At 48.3% G+C, this 19,732-nt stretch overlaps 1 protein-coding gene across 5 annotated transcripts; it reads right to left on the reverse strand.

Annotated features, from left to right (window-relative positions):
* Positions 1 to 208: 208 nt before the first annotated feature.
* UBFD1 (ubiquitin family domain containing 1) lies at positions 209 to 19,657 on the reverse strand. Of its 5 annotated transcripts, none has more exons than XM_023246834.2 (8): positions 19,488 to 19,657; positions 18,973 to 19,305; positions 17,852 to 18,060; positions 15,011 to 15,076; positions 14,747 to 14,852; positions 13,398 to 13,468; positions 10,767 to 10,849; positions 4,641 to 6,085 (listed from the first exon to the last, which is right to left on the reverse strand). In XM_023246834.2, exons 1-7 carry the CDS (start codon positions 19,510 to 19,512, stop codon positions 10,769 to 10,771), a joined length of 891 nt encoding a protein of 296 aa, XP_023102602.2. In that variant the 5' UTR covers positions 19,513 to 19,657; the 3' UTR covers positions 4,641 to 6,085; positions 10,767 to 10,768. The 5 variants fall into 5 exon arrangements, with proteins under 5 accessions (XP_044904225.1, XP_023102602.2, XP_023102600.2 ...); XM_023246832.2 differs by having other exon boundaries at positions 4,641 to 8,382; XM_045048290.1 differs by lacking the exons at positions 4,641 to 6,085; positions 13,398 to 13,468 and adding an exon at positions 209 to 259.
* Between the last annotated feature and the right edge of the window lie 75 nt (positions 19,658 to 19,732).

Here is a 19,732-nt window from a genome sequence, read left to right on the forward strand (position 1 = left end):
CGTGTCCTCCAAACAGCCAAGTGCACTCACTCACCCAGTGAAGCAATGACACCCCTGCCATGGATGGGGCACACTTCGCCAGGTGGGGCCTGAGCACGCATCTCCGTCCTCAGCTCCCCATCTCATAGAAGAGATGGTCAGAATCCGTGTGGTACGTTCTATTCAGAATCAGCAGTGTCCCAACAAGCACCACTGCTCCCAATCTGATGAACCGAGAGAGACGTCACCTTCGGGTTTTGCTGGAATCATTAACCTGAACCTAATCACCAGGAAATCAATCGAGAAGGCGGGACTTTAAAAAAAATCAGTGCCCTGGGGAAAAAGGGCAACTATCCTAAATTAAAGGAGACCAGAGATATGTCAACCTCATGGACTGTGAAGCTTGAAAGGATTGGGGAAAAAGATCAAGATGTTCAGTGGACAACTGGACTGGGTATAGGTGACAAAACAATGTTCAGTTTGTTGGGTCTAATAACAGCCTTACATAGACTGAACTTATTCTTAGGGGACAGAGACTTACACTTGGGAGTAAAGCATCAAGATGTCCCCAGCTAACTTTTAGATGGTCAGCACAAGAGAAGAAAAAAGAATAATGACACAGCACGTTTACAACTGGTGGCCAGTTGACAGGCATGTGCGTGCACACGTGTGTTCACTGTACTGTTCTTCCCACTGTTCAGTTTGAAATTTGCCAAACTAAAAAAGGAAAAAATTCGCGTACATGTAACGAAGGGTACACTGACAGCATACGGATAGATGTCCAACCATACGAGATTGGTTAAATAGAAATAATTTTACACAATGACATGGAAAGATCGATGTTTAGCATGATCCGTTTCTATAAAACACCTACCGAAATGTTAATAATGATCACCATGATGTAGTAGGAATACATTGGCTTAATTCTGCCGATCAGTATTTCTTTATAAATACCATGTATTGTGTAATAAATGAAAAATATAAAAGTGACACTTAAAAGTATGTGGAAACTGGGAGGAGTGGAACAGAAGCAGGGGCACCGATACTTGGGAAAAGCACTGGTGGGCAGTGAAGCCCGAGCAGTTTCTAAGGTTCTGCAGGAGCCGGCCAGGCGGGCAGGCAGGCCGGCGAGCATCGCGTACCAAGGCAGGAGGTGGGAAGTCAGTTTGCTCAGTCTGGGACATTGCTACAGCATGGGCTCCTGGGTGGGGCCACCTGTGGCTCTTGACTCTGGCTGGGATTGTGTCCCAAAGGAGGGCCTTAGCCTGGTTAAGGAACTCGTTGGCAGAGGGTGCTGACAGGATCTTCTGCAGGGGAGACTCAGTCAGATACACTTGGCCTCAGACGCTGGCAGCTATGCAGAGGGTACGCTGAGGGGATGGACGTGGTAGTTACTGGAAGAGCCCATGAGAAGAATGCAGATTTGGGGGTTGGGATAAAGAGGGACAGACTGGAAAGATACCGTGGGAATAAAAATGGCCACACTTGGTCAGACGAAGAAGGCAGCGAGCCTACGGTCTGTCTCAAGTGTCTGGCTTGAGTGCTGCTTGAGCTGCTGCCTCAAATAGGGAATGGAGGAGGATTAGATTGGAGGATAGAATTTCGGGTGAGGTTGAGGACCGTGATGGATTTGTTTGTGGGTTAGCCCAAGCAAATAACTGATAACCAGCAAGAGCTCAAGAAAAACTCCGGACTGGAGTCATGGGGCTGGAGGGTGAGTTTGTGAAGTGCTTCCCCCCTGCCCCCCACCCCCACACCGTGCTGGTTCCCTCCAGCTGTGAAGTCCCCCATGGAGTTAAGCCCCCAGCCTTAACTCCTGACTTTCAGTTCCCAGGATGGATCCTTCCATGTGTAAGCCTAAAGTGAAGGATGGATCAGAGCTGAGAACTGAGTGAGAAATTACCTACCAGTTGAAATTTTATCAAGTACCGGATTACTTACTGTTTTGATTTTTAACATGGTAGCCAATTAAAAAACAAATATCAGGGTTCAAAGTTTAAAAATACAATTTACAAACTCAAGTTAGTGCCCTTAAGACATCTAGCTAAACCAGGGAAAGAAGAAAATCTGTGAAAGAAAACAAAGTAGCCAAGGACTTGCCTAGGTTCTCAACAATAAGGTGTGTATCTAGAACTCAGACTTTGGCATCAGGCAAAACTGGGTTCTGGATGGTAGCCTCCACACACCCTTGGCTCAGCCACTTCGATTGTCTGCACCTGTTTACTGGGTTAAGTGGGGGAGACGAGGGATGTGGTGAAGTGTTGACAATGTAACTTAACGCACATACATAATCTGACCCAGTGCCTGGCATATGGTAAGACTCGAAGAAGTCGAAGTCACAGGACCGGAAGGCAGTGTTTGGAGCAAGTCCCTTTCCAAGTAGCACTGGCCTGGCATATAGCAAGAGGTCAAAACCTTCCTTGATGGTCTGCCAAAGCTGCTGTTTTCTATAGGTTGGAGTATTTGAAAGCCCCAGACTCACAATGAATGGAAGTCAACTACTAGTACGTGCCCAGATTACCATGCTGAGGTTACCATGTTCATGTGTTTGTGGAGGGCAAGGGCAACGAGCCCCCAGTAAGAGCACTATCTGGCAAGGCAGAGTTGGGGGTTAGTGGGTCAGATGCCCGACAGCCTGACTTGAGTGCCTGTTATCAGGCTATAGGTGTGAGACCCTTGGTTTTCCACTTACAGGAGCTGAATCAGTGCCTACGTCATGCGAATCAGGTTTGTCACCAAAAACCAAGAGTTCTGATGCCTGGACCCCCGGAGTATTTAAGACTTAGATGGAGAAGGGAGCTGGAATGGTGGCTGAGAGGACTCTGTTCTGTGACGTGTCAGTTCCCTGAGCACACCTCCTCCAGAACCCCAGCTGTGGCCAACTGCGACAAACCCACGACATAAAGTAGTGCAAGGCTCAGGACAAGAAAGGAAGAGATCTGGGGTCACAGTGAAAATTAAGATGAAAGAAATATATGGGGGAAATTAAGGTGGGAGAGACAACCAAGATTAGCAACAGCAGAAAGGCTAAGTGGGTACTGAAAAAACACAAGACCGGGGTAAAGATTCAAAAACGTAAGGATTAGGAGTTGGAAAAATAAGCTCTAGAAGATATTTCAGTCTGTAAAACAGATATTGTTGAATTGATACGAATTTTCTTGGATGAGACAATGGTGTTGTGCTAAGGTACAGCAGTGTCATTCTTAGGAGGTGAGTGCTCAGTGTCACTATTTCTGTATGTCTGTCCAATCTTCCAGCAAAATAAAGTGCATGTGTGTCTGGAGAAGAAAGCAAACACATGTTGTTGATATTTTAACAACTGGTGAACCTTGGTGAAAGTATGAGGTGGTCACTGTAGCAGATTGCAGCTTTCTGTAGGTTTGAAATTTTCCAAAACAAAAAAGGGGAAAACAGCAAGGGATTAATGTTAGATAAAGGGGAGAGGAATAAAACAGAAGCAAGAAACTCGAGAATTAGGAGTTACATAAAGTGGGGTGAACAGTAGGAAAGGTTCTATCTGGGGAGTAAGATAGGCTATTGAAAGCTTCAGATCAAAACCAGCCTTGACAAACGAGGGAAAGCTGGAGGGGTTAATCTGGCTCAAAGTAGCCAAGTGGTGTTAGCAGAGAGCTCATGGGCGGGACGGATCTCAAATTCCTACAGGATGGCTGGGCTAAGCAGAGTGCCTCTTGAGCAAGAGTAGGAAGAAGTCCTTGCGTCTTGCCCTAATGACTGGTTCATGGGACCCTGACTGTAGAAAGGGTTCTGTCGGTTACTGCTGTTGAGAAAATGCCAGACATCACCCCAGAAGGTACGGGAGGATATTCAGGATGGAGTTTATCTCATTCTCCATCTGAGGACAGCTGCTCGTCCTATTAGTTTGAAGGTGCCTGGAATAACTTCAAAACTGGGATAAAATCCAGAAGCATCCTCTGTACAGATCCTCCAGGTGCGAATCAGCCAATGTACAGCACGTGGCCCAGTCCCAGCCCACCCCTCTTTCCCATACAACAGATCCTTAAGAATCTGGCAGCACTGCTTCAGGATTGAGATACTGGGAAAATAAGGGGGAAAAAGTTGGGGCAGGGGGGGAGAGCAATGAGACCAGAACCTTCCGGACCATTTACAAAGTGCGCAGAGGAGGAGAGAGGGTCCCATGGGTGGTACTGGATCAAAACCAGTTCTGACAAACTATCATGACTCTTCATTCACGCCGAGGACTGTTTTTGTCCTGTTTTTGGAAATAGGTCTTCTCTCCCACCCCAACTCCCCCGTGTAGCTCCATCTCAGTGTTTTATTAAACATGCCCTCAAAGGCTGAATGGCCAGGTGAAGTCACAAGAGGCCCAAGTCAGAAGGCATACGGACAGGGAGACAGTCTCCCTCTGACACCTAGAGGCCAGAGCATGGAAGGCGGGCCGTCCTACCCCAAGCGTGTCTGATAAGTAGGTCATTTCGGCCAACATGGTAAATAGACCAAAATCTCTGTATCAACTGTTTTTCACAGGAACAAACTTGGATACACTTAAAGCCAAATAAATAAGAGTACTATGACAGACCACAGCTAGCAAAAAAAAAATGGCCCCGGGCCCAGTCCCAAATGTTGGTCAATCCCCAGTATGAATTAGGCGCATGAAAAATTGGAAGGAAAAGGAGACGCAATTAATTATCAAACTTTAATTGATAGACTAATCTTACAGGATAAACAATAAGACAGCTAGTCAAGGTTACACTTTAAAAAAAATCCAGCAGCGCAAATCTAATAGACTAAATACGTTCATCTCCTCCCAAACAGGCATTTGATTTAAAAACAGAAACCAGAACAGAGCGCACACCACAAGGAAACATCGTACTTACGTATATTGTCAAATAATTCTGCAGAACTCTTTAAGAAAGAAAAGGAAAGAGGTTTTTAGAAATTTAGAAAGCAGTAGAACCACCCAGCCTGGCAGGGAGATGTGCCAGATTTCTGCACTCTGGAGGGCTCCCGACCACCTGTAACTTCAGAGAGGCCATCCGGCCCTACTAGGAAGGAAACAGTCCTCTCCTAACTGGAGAGGACTTCCTCGCAGAGCCTTAAGACAAAGGGACTGTCCTTTTTCCAAGACAACAGGCATGAACACAGCAGCAAGGAGCAAGAGAGAGGTCTCCCTCAGAAGATGGGGTGGAAAGCAGGCCTGCCCTCACACGGCCCTGGCACGTGGAGTCCATCCCTTCCCCTTCTCAGCCCCAGCAAAGCAAGGGTGGGCCAAGTGCGAGAGCCCAGGACGGCTCCTCCAGGCACATGGTTAAAGGAAGAAGAAGAGGAAAGCGAGTCCCTTCCGGATGAAATATGGCAACTTTTCTGAGATGTGGCAAAGTGGCAGAGTTGGTCTCTTTGGCCCTCGTCAGGTAGAGCAGCCGCTAAGGAACCTACTGAGGCCTCAGTGGCCCCCACCATGTCCGCGAGGGCATCCTTAGTTCAATCCCATCTGCAAAGAGCTAACGCCACTTGCAAAAGGCCCAGCTTCAATTAAAATACTTCACACCAGAGACTTCCAGCAACTCGCAAATCTGCTTTTCTAAGTTCTCTGACCAGACTGACAGAAGCAGAGCTGCGAGGGCCGGAGCCCTGGCAGGAGTGACCTTGTCACTACTTGGCTAAGTGGGCTCAGGGAGGGAAGAGAGGCCTCACGTCTGTCCTCCTGAGGCCACCCGCCTGCAAGTCCTCTGCCACAGGGAGGCAGGGCATGACCCCAGGGAAGGAGCCGCTCGCCTCCAACAGGGAAGGAGCTGCACAGAAATAATCCTGAGGAAAAATTAACACTGTGATGCCACCTAGGGGGACGAGTATTTCATTTTGCTAACACAGATTTAGTCAGTATACTCTGGACCGTAAACAAGGTTAGGAAGAGACCGCTCACGGGACTGAGTGACAAACCCGTGAATACTGCTGTGACTCAGACATGGATCTAAATCAAATACTTCTCCCAGCGGCTTCTGGAGCTGTCCACCTCTGCTCTCCCGAGTGCTCCCAGCAAGGTCTCCATGCAGACAGGGTCAGGAGCCAGAGCTCAAGATCATTCTAGCAAATTTACTGAGCTCCATAAAGCAATACTCCAACGGCTCTGTATGAAAAGATGTCGTTGACATTATTATTTATATATAGTATCTCGAAGTAAGGAAAAAAGCACCATTTTACGTAAAACAAAAAGGCTCACGCAGGCTTTGGTCCTGCCTAGAAACGACAGCAGCCTGAGTGAGAAGCGGTTTGGCCCTTGGGGAGCAGGGAGACAAAGGGACACACGCTCTCACTGGGAAGGAAGGAGGGCAGACGGCATGTGCAGCCACTGAACAGGGCACACAGGAGACCTGGCGGGAAGGGCCTCGGAGAGCAGCACTGTGAGGCCAGTCTGGGGACGGAGACACCGGCTCTGTGGGAACAAAAGTGGGCGTGTGGCCCCGTCAGGACACGTCTCCAGGACAGGGACGCTGGCCAACGAAGAGGGCAGTATTCACACCGAGAGGACCTTCCACTTGCTACGTGATCATTTCCTCTGCAGACCCGTCCACCGCAGAGGGAGGCTGTGACAAGTAGCAAAGGAGCCCTTTTCTCCAGGCTCCGCAGGCCAAACAAGGACAGAAACACTGCAGCGACTGCTCCTTCTTCAAGAGATGACAAACACGTGGTTTCTTGGATGCGACACTTCACTTAATGTACGTATGCCCCCCAAAAAAGCAAGAGTAGATTTCCCTGCTCAGATGCATAACCGGGCACAGGCTATACCGTGAGAAGCACGAGTCTGTCTACATGGGCTGGATGCCTGAACTACAGCTTGGAAGGGAAGGGCGTAGAGTATCATCATTAACTGGCTCACAAGGAATAGTCATCTTAGGCGAACACATGCTAATTACATTTCACAGAATGAGGGGGAACAGCCTAGAATCCAAAATGTGAAGTTTGGAAAATCTCTCGCCAAACCTTACTATGAGAGCCTGCAGCCAGGGAGAGGAGAGTGGCAAAGACAGCCAGCAGAGGAACAGCAAAGAGCACAAAGGGGATCATTCACCAAGAGACTCGCCCTCGTGTCAGAGTCCATCAAGCCATAAGGAGACAACAGAAGCTCACATGTACCAAGAACATAAGGGCTAAAACCAGAAGAAGGTGAGCTAATTCATGAAAGTAATTTATCCCGTTTTCGATGTTTAAATACATCGGCCAACCCACTAGGTCAACAAGTCTTTTGAGAAAGGCAGCATCTCTGGACCTGGGATGAAGGACACTTGAACATAACGCATGAGCAGAAGGACCAAATGGAGAAGCATAACTGAAATAATTGTTGGACTGCTTAAGAATTTCTCGGAACTCCAAAAGAGAGAAGGATCTGGGCCTGTGGCTGTATGGCTGGAGAAACTGTCTTCCACCCAGCTCCTCCTCAGAGAGGCCTTAGTTGGCCTGGGAGCTGTGGCTTTTGAGCAGCGCATCCCCAGGGCACTCATGCCGGGCTGGGCCTTGAGGCCCGATCGGTGAGGCCGCCAGACAACCATGGCACCAGCAGTGGAACTCCCCAGAGATCAGGGCCCAGTGCAAGAGCTCCCTTCCCTAGACCAAACAGCTCTTCCTCTCCCGCCGCACATTCTCAAGCAGCAGCACGGTGGGAGGGAGGCCAGGAGAGGAAGCGTTGATGAGGTACAAAAACAGGAACTGACATCTTTGGGTTTTTAAAACAAAAACTCAGATCTAAGAAGTGAGAACATAAAAAAGGGAAAAGAATTAAATCTGAATCGATAGACAGAAAAATATGGCTTACTAACCCCCCCTCGTTTTGCATACAATTTTATATGAAAAAGAAAAAACCCAACTCATCACAATGCAGTCCAAATGTTTGCAACCAAAGATTTACGAAAATATTTCAGTTGAAGTCACTTAAAAAAAAAAAAAAAAAAAAAAAGGAAACCAGCAAGCTTTTGATCATTCTTTTCTAAACAAAATTGGTAGATCTACTCTCAAACGCACTTAAGAGTATTCCACACAACATGTTCGGAATTCAGATTTATTGATTTCCACCGTATCAACTTTAAAAATGATATGAAGCTGACTGCAAGAAAAGGGAACTGGTGATTTTAAGTTAAAATTAAGCTAATGGTGAAAGTACATCACCTCTGGCTTCAGTCACCACATCACCTTAGATTGGATATAGCTTTTTGTTTTTGAACAAAGTCCCAGAACTCTGAAATCCAGGGATGCTGCAGGCCTCTCCCAGCAATGTCCTTCACTTTGGGTCAGTCTCCTGGGCCAGAGGTGAAAGTGCTTTCAAAAATACTGCCACTTCCCCAGCACAGTGTCTTTGATTGCATCCACATATTGAGTTGGGACCCAGTACACCCAGTAGTAAGAGGCTTCCGTGGGGCCCAACTGAAACGCCTGGAAGGGAAAAAGGAAAACCAAGCGGTACTTCAGAGGTCGGGAGACTAAGCAGGCAGCACGACACACATGGGGGAGGGCTGAGAAGTGAATTCTTTACAGGAAGGGGAAAACTGTGCACACAGGGAGCATTCTCCTGTCCAAAAACAAAACAAAAAACCAAAAGGTGGTGGGCAAGTTAAGCATAGCCAATCCTAAAGCAGTGGCTCCCAAACTTGAGTGTGCATCAGAACCATCTGGAAGGCTTGTTAGAACAGACTGGTGGGCTCCACCCCCTCGAGTTTCTGATTCAGGGAGGTCTGGGGCCTGAGAATCTGCATTTCTAACAAGTTCCCAGGTGATGTCATACTACTGATCCAGAGACCAGTCTGACAACCACTGCCCTAGAGAAACTGTCACACATGCACAAGGAGACAGGTCTGAACGTTCAAAGCAGCGCTGTCAGAACTGGGGACAACCCGGGAAAAACCTACATGTCCGTCGGCAAGGGAACGCAAAATTAAAAGTGACATGGTGGCCTGCTCGTATGAATGCGGGATTACTTTTCAAAAGGTACGAACTGGATCTATAGTTAATACAGACAGATCACGATGTCAAACCAAAAACAGCAAGCTGCAGAACGATACATACCATGAGACCGTTTATGAAAACTGAAAAAACACAAAACAGTACTGTATCTTGTCCATGGATTTATAGTAACGTAAAAGTGTAGAGAGCTGGGAAGGATCCCCATGATAAATCATGCTCATGGTCATGGGGGAGGGGGAGACACTGGGGACGTGTTCACTGTTGGTAGGTTTTCTTTTATTTAAAAAAAAAAAAAAAGGTTTAAAGCAATTCATAAAATATTTCCAATGATCATTTCTTTGTGACGGATATACGGGTTTGTTACTCTGTTCTTTTCTGCCTTGTAAAACATTTCTCTGAGAACAAAAAGCACAGCCATCCTTCTCTGATGTGAACTATGATACTGTTAATCTAGTGACTGATATGGCATCTAACAAACAAGGGAAGTCCTTTCGCTTACAGGTAAGGATGCCACTTAATGGTGTTTAGTGACGAGAAGGGGCTAGGAACGCTACTCTCTGCTGGAGAGGACCTGAGAGAGAAACAAGCACTTAAACCGAGTAAGAAGGCATTGACCATCCAAACCAACTTCTGAAAGGTCCACTCGACTTGTCCGAAATCCCTCTCACCAGGCTGCTTGAAAACCGGGGCTGCAAATGCTACCGGGCAAAATGGGGGCCCAGCTGAAAATACCCAGAATCCGACTTCGTAAATGGAAAAAACAGCTGAGTGAGCAGAACAAATACGTCTGCAATCCTTTAAGGCTGGAGGGCCTGACAGTGACAGTGTCACTCCCAGGTCACCCAGAGGCCCTGTGGCCCAGGGACTGCAACCCCAACCATGGCCTGGCTTCAGTGCCTCGGAGCGGACAGACCCCAACAGGCCAAGAGAGGGGACGGGGCTGACATTCCCCCGGAGCCAGGAGACTTGCCATCTGCCCAGAGACAACTTCTCTAACACCAGAACCCCTTTTTCCTGGGATCTTCCAACACCTCGCTCTGCAGGGGACTTCTGTAAACACCACTGCGCAGGTCAAGCCACAGCCGTTCCTCATCTCCGTGACAGGGCTGACACAGCTACAGTGCTGTCGGCTAAAGCTAAAACATCTGCACCACCTAGTAATGGCTCAGGTCAGGCCCCTGGCATAGTAACTTAAAAGTTCTGGTAACCAAACTTCACTTCTAAAGTGGCCCCTCTTAACAGTGCTGGGAGAATTCAGGGGTTTGCCTGAGCTGCTCCGTTCACTGTATCACTGGATCCTTGGCTTTGTTCTGCATAAACTTGGGGAATGCCTCCAAACGTCATCCCGCGAAACAGCCTGCTCTCTTTAGAGGAAACCTCCATGCAGAATGATGACGACAGACCCCATCTTATCCACAGAGTCCTCAGCCACCTGATGGCTGCCGCCTGAGAAGAGCAACACCATCACAGAAGGGGACTGCCCGGCGTCTTCACCAACGCCCAGGTTAGTGGGAGATTTTGTCTTATACGTAGGGCAAAAGTTAAAATGAAAACCCGCAAGCCAATCCTCCTCTCTGTATTTATTTTCCTGGTCTAAAGACAAAATATTACAAACAAGAGGAAGATAAAGGTATTGAACATGTCCCCTTTAAACTGGCGGGGAGAGGATGCAAAATAAACTGAGGAATAGGTCATAGATTAAGTTCTAGGTAGATCAAGAAAACGTGAGGGTCTTAAACTGCGCGTCTTCCGAACACTGAGTTTGATTCTTCAGCTAAAAAAGCTCAGTTAGAGCTCCATTCCCTGCTAGATGAGCAGAAGTGCAGTGAGAGGCTAACCCACGCCGGGTTACTTACCATCATGTGGTAGTCTTCGTGTCCTTCGATAGGTTCACTGACCACATTTTTAATGGAGCCCATGGGCAATTTCTCAGTCCGCTCTAGTTGAGAGGGATTACAGTGATTACTCAAAGGCCCTCCTGTCCACTCCTGTGACTCAGCAGTCCCTCATCAGGATGGTGGCTTTGGGATCTACTGGAATCTCAAGTCTCCCATGTGCTCTAGGGATGATGGGATAGAGTCTTCTGACCAGCACTCCCAGAGATTTGCTTGGCAGTTGGAAACTTCTCGGGAGCAAACAGGGAACAGGACTCGCAATGACATATTAAAGGTCTCTGGGAGCAGAGACAGTGCTTTCCCGGTGTTATTTTTAAAGTCTGGCAATTTATAAACACCCAAGGATTTCCACTGCAATGTTCTTGCCCGAGCCCAGCAATGGCTAAGGTCTTTGGCACCTGGGGGAGGGACAGTCAAGAGGACCAAGAACAGAGGCAACAACATGCCCCTGTGGCTCGCACAGATAAGGAGTGCTTGGGGGTTTCACACTAGTTTCTGTCCCATTCTCCTCCTCACTTGCCCTCCCACTTCCCCATTCCCTCTCCCAGCCCCCCAACCCTCCATATACACACACCTGAAGAAGTTCTCCTGAAACATTTACAACACCTTATGATTAACCCTCGAGATATCACTTATCCCAGGAGGCTCAGGAGACATTTTGCAGCAAGTTTAAGGGTGGCAGGTAAGAAAGAGGAGGCAGTGAGAGATGCCAGGAGTGAGAGGAGCCTGCAGGAAGTGAGCCAAGTGCCGCAGGGTGGGGCATGGAGGCAGGAGGGGCAGAGTTCCTGCACAAGAACCCACCCCCTAGGAGCAGCAGACACAGCGGAGGACAGGAAGGTTCTCAGCAAAGTTAAATCAAGTTGGAAAAAACTCACTACAGCCTTTGCAGAAAGAAAAAACTGGAAAAGGCAGAATCTGAAAATAGATGAGTTGATGAAACAGATCTAGAATTTAGAGACCTGGGTTCTAATCTGGCTGGTTGACTGGACACATTTTATTTCCATTCTGTGGGCCTTGGGGTCTGAAAAATGGGGGGGGGGGGGGGGAGAACGGACGTGAAGACATCCATTCAGGTTTTGACTTTCAGTGGCTCTAAAACAGTGACCCACGGGCAGGACCGGACCAGCAGCTGTCTTCAAGACTGAAACACTTTTAAACGCCAGCCACCTTGAAATGTCCAGAGATTTCACACAAAAAGATAAATTTCTGGCTTCTCTTGAAAAGTCGATCCTGGGCCCACATTCCTAGTGACAGCAATGAGCTCGATCCCACTGGACCCCCCTACGGCCAGGGCACAGGCTCCCCCTGGCGGCTTCGACCACCCACGTCTCCTGCCTGAAGCTCGTCCTTCCCACAGCTGGGCCTGAGGCTGGGAGGACTGCCTGCTACACGGGCTACCCCAGAGAGAGTTTAAGCTGCATGTAGGAGCCCCTGAGCGTCACTCTGGAACGAACTCCATCGACAAAGAGGCCAACCAGCTGCCGGGATGGTCATTCCACAGCAGCTCCTCGCCAGTGGAAAGATGAAACCAGTGGCTGGTAGCCAACTCCCAGAACAAGCTGTCCTGCTGGGAGGCTGCTTATGACACTCAGATGACAAGACTCCTGGGCAAGTGAGGACACTGCCCAGCATATATCGATACAGTAGTCTGGGCGAGAGTGAAAACCTCAGTCTTGGTCAACCATGAAAACAGAGGTCTTGGCCATGTTCCTTTAATCAGGCTGGTGAGTAAGGAGGCTTCCGATAGCTCTGAAACCCCCACATACCAAGATTCTTCTAGAGTGCTGCCTTCATGCCAAAACAGGAAAGCAGATGCTCCTACAAGCTGATATGAAACCTCCAACACAGGTACAGGGGGTTCTGCTTAGGGCTGCAGGTAGAACGGCCTTCCTACACAACCACCTCACATGGAAATGTTCCCCGAGGCACCAACGGGCACCTGCATACTTAGTCATCATCCAGCCTCCCCAGCCTGCACCTGTCCTCCTAGCCGTCAGGGACCTTTTGCATCAGCCTTAGCAACTGCTTCAATCGGACTGCCCGGAAGAGAAAGTGAAAATTGAGGAAGAGGCAGGATTTGGGCAAGTCAACGCAATGATGGAGAACTAAGCAAAACCAACTGCAAAGTCGTGAACAAGTAAGGATCTGACAGAGGCAGGGAAGCTCACAATGAAAGAAAACCAATGCTGTGACAGGCTCTGCAGGAAGGGAAGGATCTACTAAAGAGGGTCCAGAGACCCTTGGGAAAACTAGGGAAGCCCTTACGTATTCTGCAAAACCTGCTTTTTGACCATGCAGTTAGAGGTGAATGTGAAACGAAGAATATACAGCAAGTTATCATAAAACTGTTAGAAAACTCAAGCGTTTTTGGCATTTTGGTCTTTGTTCGCCTTAAGAACCAGGACAGAGTTACAAACAAGAAAACATGTTTTGACATTCTGAAGGAGAACACACCTCACTCCCCACTGCCCCTCTGATTATTATTTTCCATTAAACTGTGGTCCCATGTTAAGCAGTCACATTAAATGGCCTGTCCCTGAAACCAGGTAACCTCATGTGATGGAACCCCCTAGACTTCTCTTTAGCATTTACCTCGAACACTGAACACCTACAGTGCTGGCCACAAACAGGTGAATTAGGCATGTTCGGTTCCCTCCAGGAATCTAACAGGGGGACAGACAAGTCAGAGAGTAATGAGTGCTCTGGGGACATAAACGGAGTGCTCTATGAACAGAAGCGGCAGCAACTCATGTGGAGGGTGGGAGAGGCACCGGGGAAGGCTTCATTAGGAGAGGACATTTGAGTAGGGCCTCAGAAGATGTTATTAATAACAAAGAATGGGAAGTAAGCATTCCAGGTAAGAGCCCAGCAGGAGCAAATATGCAGGGCTGTGCAGAGCATGGTGGAAAGTGCAGGCTGATGCAGATGAAACCCACAGCGTATTAACGGGGAAAGCAGGGCCGAAGTCTAGATCCAAAATTTGACAACACTGGACACTATGTGTAGGCACGTGAACTTGGCCCGAAAGAGCCAAAGGTTTTTGAGCGCCAGTGAGGGAGATGGGCGGGACAGAACAGAACACAGACCGGGCAGGGAAATAGGTTAACTTGCTTTAACAAACCAAGTTTAAAGATGCTAGGAGTCTTAACTGGCACAATAGAGTGGCAAAAAAAAAGGGCGGGGGGAAACAGAGAATTCTGGAGCATAACTGACACGACTTTGAACCATCTGGGGGAACGCAAGGTGAGGATAGTCAGAGACAATTCCCAGCCAACAGCAAGCAGCAGCCTGCCCCAGCGGGCACAGGCAGGGGTAGGTGGAGGCAGGCAGAGCACAAACAGGTAAGGGGGGTGGGGACAGGTCCACAGTACTAGGAATGCACCTGGTACGGGGACAAACGCTGACCTCTGGGGGCCAGGCAGGTGACATACATGAACAAAGCTGGCTCCACAGGAGGCAAACAGGGCAGTGAGGACTGCGGCTCATCTGAAACTACCACTGGGCTCCAGCCGATCGCTGCCATGTGAGAATGCAGGTCCAGAATAGCTACATCTTTTGATTTTTTTATTTTTTTCAAGAGAAGCCCAAAAACCCCCACACGAGATCAAGTGAAATCTCTTGATTTTTACAGAAAGTGTGTAAACCCAAAAAACCCTGGTCTGTGGATCAGACCTGGCCCTCAGGCCACACACTTGGGACCTCTGGTTTTGGGCACAAGTGAAGAGCCACTGTTGAAGGACTGGCCCTGACAGAAGACTGAAAAGAATGAGGGAAAAAGGTCCAAACAGAAGGTGAGCATCTAAAAGCAAAGACAAAAGCCAGGGGCACGCAAAGCACAGTGAAGAGAGAGAAATCTCAGGAGGGGCACAGTCGCACCCAAGACCGAGCGCCACTGAGGGCCCGTAGCGGCGAGCCGGGAGGAGGCAAGAGCAGGAACCTACCTTTAGTGCCAATCCACAGCTGGTCTTGTTCTAGCTTGAAGGTGAGTCTCACTTTGCCTCCGGACTTATTGTACATGCCGGATAAGGGTACCGTGGGCAGGCGCTCCTAGAGGCACAGGAGCACAGTGAGAGATAGGGACTAGAAAAATGGCATGACAGAGAAGGACAAGGGACAGGATGTGAGGACGTGATCACAGGAACCTCAGGAAGTCAGAAGGCGGGTCTGGTTCGTTTTCAGAACGCTCACAAAGGAGTCTGGCTTACCTGGGCACCCTTAACAGATGGCATCACATCTTCAGGTTTTCCTTTATCCAACACTTTCCTGTGTTGCTATAACAAAAGTCAGAAGAAATAATAAATGAAACGGCTGACTCCATTTTAGTCATATTACTTACTACCTTTCTGAAAAAGAGAAAGAAAGCCTCGATGTTTTGGCTCAAAAGCTTTTAACATGTACAGGTTATGGGTCTTTTGACATTAAAGAGCAGTGGCAAGAATGTCTCTGATAGAAATCTCCTATATCCGTAGTGTCTGAAACAGCAGCCACAAGACATTTGGGGCTATTAAGTACTTGACATGTGGCTAGTAGAACCAAAGAACTGAATTCTCAATTTTAATCAATTTTATGTGGCTGCCGTATTACACATCAGGGTTCTGGAGCAACGAGGGTTTCCAGATTGCTAACTCAAATGAACTCTACTCCCCTCCTCTGACCAAAAAAATTGCCACTGAAAGGAACATCAAGCTAAAGAGAACCGCAAAGGGTGGTTTTCTGCTAGGTACAAAATGACGGCCATTTCTGTCAACTTAACCTCCCAAAGAAACGGATCACAAGGCTGGTAAACAGCCTAACTGCCTACAAGGGGCATTGCTCCAACAAATGGAAACTCAGCCTACTGCAGAAGTCTTCCCCGCTGCCCCACCCTCAACCCCAGCTAAACAGAAAGCCTGGAGAGCCACATTTCGAAGAGAAATGCTGATCGCTCTCTAGACTGACATTAAGAAGCCTCTGACCCTGCCCCCCAGGGGGTTTGAGGCAGCTTGCTAAGGGTTCTCATTAGGCTCATGGCTCCCTAAAACAGCTCTTAACCAGCCCAAATGCCCAAGCTTGTTTCCTCTCCACCTGTGGCTTTCTAGGTCATTATTCGCTCCCTATTTGGAAAAGCTGAAAAACAGCCGAGCAGCCAGTGGGTGAAGGGAAACAATTCCACCAAAGTGAAGCACCAGGTGGCCACTTCAAAGCCTCCTTGGCACGGCAGAAACCCTCTGGCAGGGATATATTCAACAGTGCCAGACTGCTAGCAGAGGGTCCCTACACGTATTAGCCCCAGATTCCTCAACAAGCTGATAAAAATTAGCCAGGAGAATGGGTCCCTCTCATTAGGCCACGTCAGTCCTCATAACTAGCATCAATGAAACAAAGCAGCAGAGATTAACAGCTTAATTCGACTCATACCTCACAATCACCTTTTGGAAAAACTTCCCCTGTATTGAGGAAAACAGTTTTAAGACTGTTAAGCTACCATTAGTAACTCAAAACCTATGTTTAAGAAGCATGTAATGCTCCAGGGGTGTGACCAGTGGGAACACTCACTTCTGACGTGCTCACATTTCACAATTTCATAGATGTGGCAGAGGAAGATAGGTAAATGGAAAAGAACTCAATTGGTTACATTTTGATCTCATATTTGGGGGTGAAAATGTCCAAGCAAACACCTTTTAAGTGTTAACACAGAGTTATGATTCCTTAGCTAAAACTCCACAGACAGATGTTTTAGATTTTTATAAAGCCCCAAAATCTAGTAAACTTTATAAAAGCAATATAGTTTAAAAATATGTTACACATGGGGCACCTAGGTGGCTCAGTCGGTTACGTGTCTGACTGACTCTTGCTTTCAGTTCAGGTCATAATCTCACAAAATGTTGAGTTTGCTGGGCTCTGTGCTCACAGCTTGGAGCCTGCTTCAAATTCTGTGTTTCCCTCTCTCTCTGCCCCTCCCAAGAGACATGCTCTGCCTCTCTCTCTCTCTCTCTCTCAAAATTAAATAAACATTAAAAAAAATTTTTTTTAACATGTTACACGTTATCCTCTGTAGAATCTGGGGCGGCACCTTGTCACTGAACACATGAATATTTCTATAGCAAAACATGAATATTCACAGTAATTCTGGTTACGTTTTGATACCTGGTCAGATTTTGGAAGCACATATAGAGGAATAGGGATCTGTAACACAAAACTATCCTCTCACGCTATGAGCCACATGCCTTGGTGCGTATGATTACTAAAACTGATCTTGGTTCAGATTAGTCTACTCTACTCAGAACACAGGTTAAGTTGAGACTATTCATTTTGCTAGGACACTACTAAGAGTGCCTGAGAGGCTCCAGGACAACGACTGGGGTTTGCTGGGTAGCAAGGTGGCAAGTGATGGTTCTTTCAACTAACTCCCTCTACGGTGAAATACTCTCACTTTTCCTAATTACGAAAAGAATTTTAATGGCTACACTGAGCAGAAGACAAGGCTGGATTTCTTCTATCCAACACGAGCAACAGAGAAGGTAAAAAAATCAGGCGCCCATTTCACGGACCAGGAGGGAAAAAACCCAATGCCGGTGTGGTTATGTTCCTAGTCAGCTTCATTTGGCTTCCTGAAAAAGTCAGTTTTAGAGGAACCTCTCTCTGCCGAGTCTGTGCCTATCCAGAAATGGCTTGTTGACTTGGGGGAAGCCACAAACCGAAAAAACAAACGTAAGCACTTGTATAAAATGGGGGGTTAATTCTAACAGTCGCATTTTTCTCTGGCACTGAATAGAGAAGGGAAATCCACAACTGATTCCTTTCGATACCTGGAGCCTGCCTTTCCAAAGGCCTTATCCTAAAGTAAGTAGACTTGAGACACACTGACCCGCCAGATGAGACAAAGTTGCAAATCTCAGGTGGTTGTCACCTCCACTCAACAGCCAGCCGCACCCAACTGCTGCCATAAATTTCCATCATGGGCCCTGTCCAAAAAGGAGCTTATTCTAGGGAGAATATCACCAGCCAACGCTCCAGAGGACAAAGCCTCAAACTTCCCAGGACTAGCAATCACATGACAGACTCACTTTCTGCCTGCAGAGCGGTTCCTTCTTGTTCTCTTCAGCCTTTGCGTCCTGCTGGGCAGCATCTTTGGGTGTGTTTACGGCTAAAACATCATTTATCGTGGAGCCAACCACCATGATCTTGGCTCCGCTGGTCACTTTTATTTCTCTCAATGTCTTATCCTCAGGGACAAGTCCCTTGTACATGACTTTTTGCATGGCAGGAGGGAGACCTTGGGAAAAGATAGGAGAAAGTCAAAGGAAGGGATGAAAAATGCACCTGGACCAGAGTCATGTGGCAACAGACCTGGAAATGAATACTCCTCCACCACCTTGTGTGCTCAGGCAACTCACAACCTGAGTCTGTTTCCAAAATTCTGTAATTGTGATGGCAGTAATTCCTTCTGCATAAACTTGTTTTAAGGATTTAGACATGAAACAGAACATTTAGTACAGTGTCCCGGTATTCAGTAATTATTCAATTAAGTTCAGCTATCATTCGTTCCAAGTTGTTCCTCAACCCTCTAAGCACGCAAATACTAAGTGAAAGACCACAGGTCTCAAAGATACAGAAATCAGTAAGGATAAAGTTGTTTTTAGAGAACTTACAGGCTTCATGGAGAAAACTTAAAAAAAAAAAATCATTTCAGTTGACAAAGTGCTGTAAGCAAGACAAAACTGAAAACTAAATAGTATAAGAATCTACAAAGGGGCCAGCAACGTTTCCTAAATTTCCCTTATGAGAATTACCCAAGATATTTGCTAAAAATAAATTTCTGGCCACATTCCAGATACACTGAATCAAACCCTCTAGGGGAAAGGGCCTAGGAGCTGTAAATTTAACATGTACCTCAGATGATTTTCATAAGAGAGGTTTCTGGCAACACTGATTGGAAGCAGGGGCCTAAGGGTCAGGCCTGGGCCTGAATCTCAGCTCAGCCACTTTCTAGCTCTATGATTTTGGGTCTCATTTTCCCCATCTGAACGATGGGCATATTAGTACTTACTCCGAAGAACTATTCTAAGCATTGACGGAGCAGATGCAAAGAGGGTGGCCAGCCCTGTGCTTAGCACAGTGCAAGCACTAGGAATCAGCAGGCGCGGTGAGGAAGGCTGGCTGTCGCTGACAGTGCCACGACGATTACCTGTAATCGAGTGAATCTTCTGTTTTAGCTCAGAGCCTGTGCTATCCAGGGGGAACTTCACGTCGTGCTTAGTCTTGTTCCAGATGATCTTCAGGTCCACCAGCTCCTGGCCCGCGCCGCCACCAGCGTCCTCGCCGTTGCTGACCGAGGCCTGGGCCGCAGGGTCCCCAGGGGGCTGGGCCGGGGCCGGCTGCAAGCTGCCTCGCGCGGCGCAGGAGTCCTCGGCCGCCGCCGCCCCCGCCGCGACTTCGGCCTCCACGCAGTTTAGGGGCCGCGCGGGGGTCTCGGTCGCCACCGTCTCGGCCTCCGTGTCCATGCCAGGTTCCTCCATGCCTGCAAGGGGGTTAGGGGGTGGGCGCTCGCCGCAGGCTGGGCCTGGGACCCAACCCTCCTCGGGCGCTGCCGGACCTCCGCTCCCGAGCCAGACTACTCCCCAGCGGACCGGACCGCATCCCTCCCGGAGGCCCGCTTCACCTGGGCCCAACCCGGGGGCCCGCCACCACCGCCACACTCACCATCCGGGGCTCCGGCTGCCGCCATGATGATTGTGTACAACACCCACCACTCCCGCAGAGGCCGCCGGGAAAAGACGAGCTAGCTGAGATTGGCCCCCGCAGCAGCCCCTAATCTCGCACAGCCTGGCCGGAAACAGGTGGACGTTTCTATGGAGACCCGCCTCCTCCGCTTCCCCTGCCCGGCCCCTGCCACGCTTTAGCTTTCAGGACCCGAGGGGGGCGGGTCCGGGAAATCGCCCGCTCGA

The sequence above is a fragment of the Felis catus genome, chromosome E3 (assembly GCF_018350175.1).
Source record: "Felis catus isolate Fca126 chromosome E3, F.catus_Fca126_mat1.0, whole genome shotgun sequence".
Taxonomy (NCBI): domain Eukaryota; kingdom Metazoa; phylum Chordata; class Mammalia; order Carnivora; family Felidae; genus Felis; species Felis catus.

Coding starts and splice junctions, on each gene's coding strand:
- UBFD1 (XM_011290637.4), bottom strand. CDS start 19,512: ATGGCGGCAGCCGGAGCCCCGGATG. Junction 18,061..18,972: donor GAAGATTCACTCGATTACAG/GTAATCGTCGTG, acceptor TCTTTTCCCAAG/GTCTCCCTCCTGCCATGCAA. Junction 14,853..15,010: donor CATCTGTTAAGGGTGCCCAG/GTAAGCCAGACT, acceptor CTGTGCCTCTAG/GAGCGCCTGCCCACGGTACC.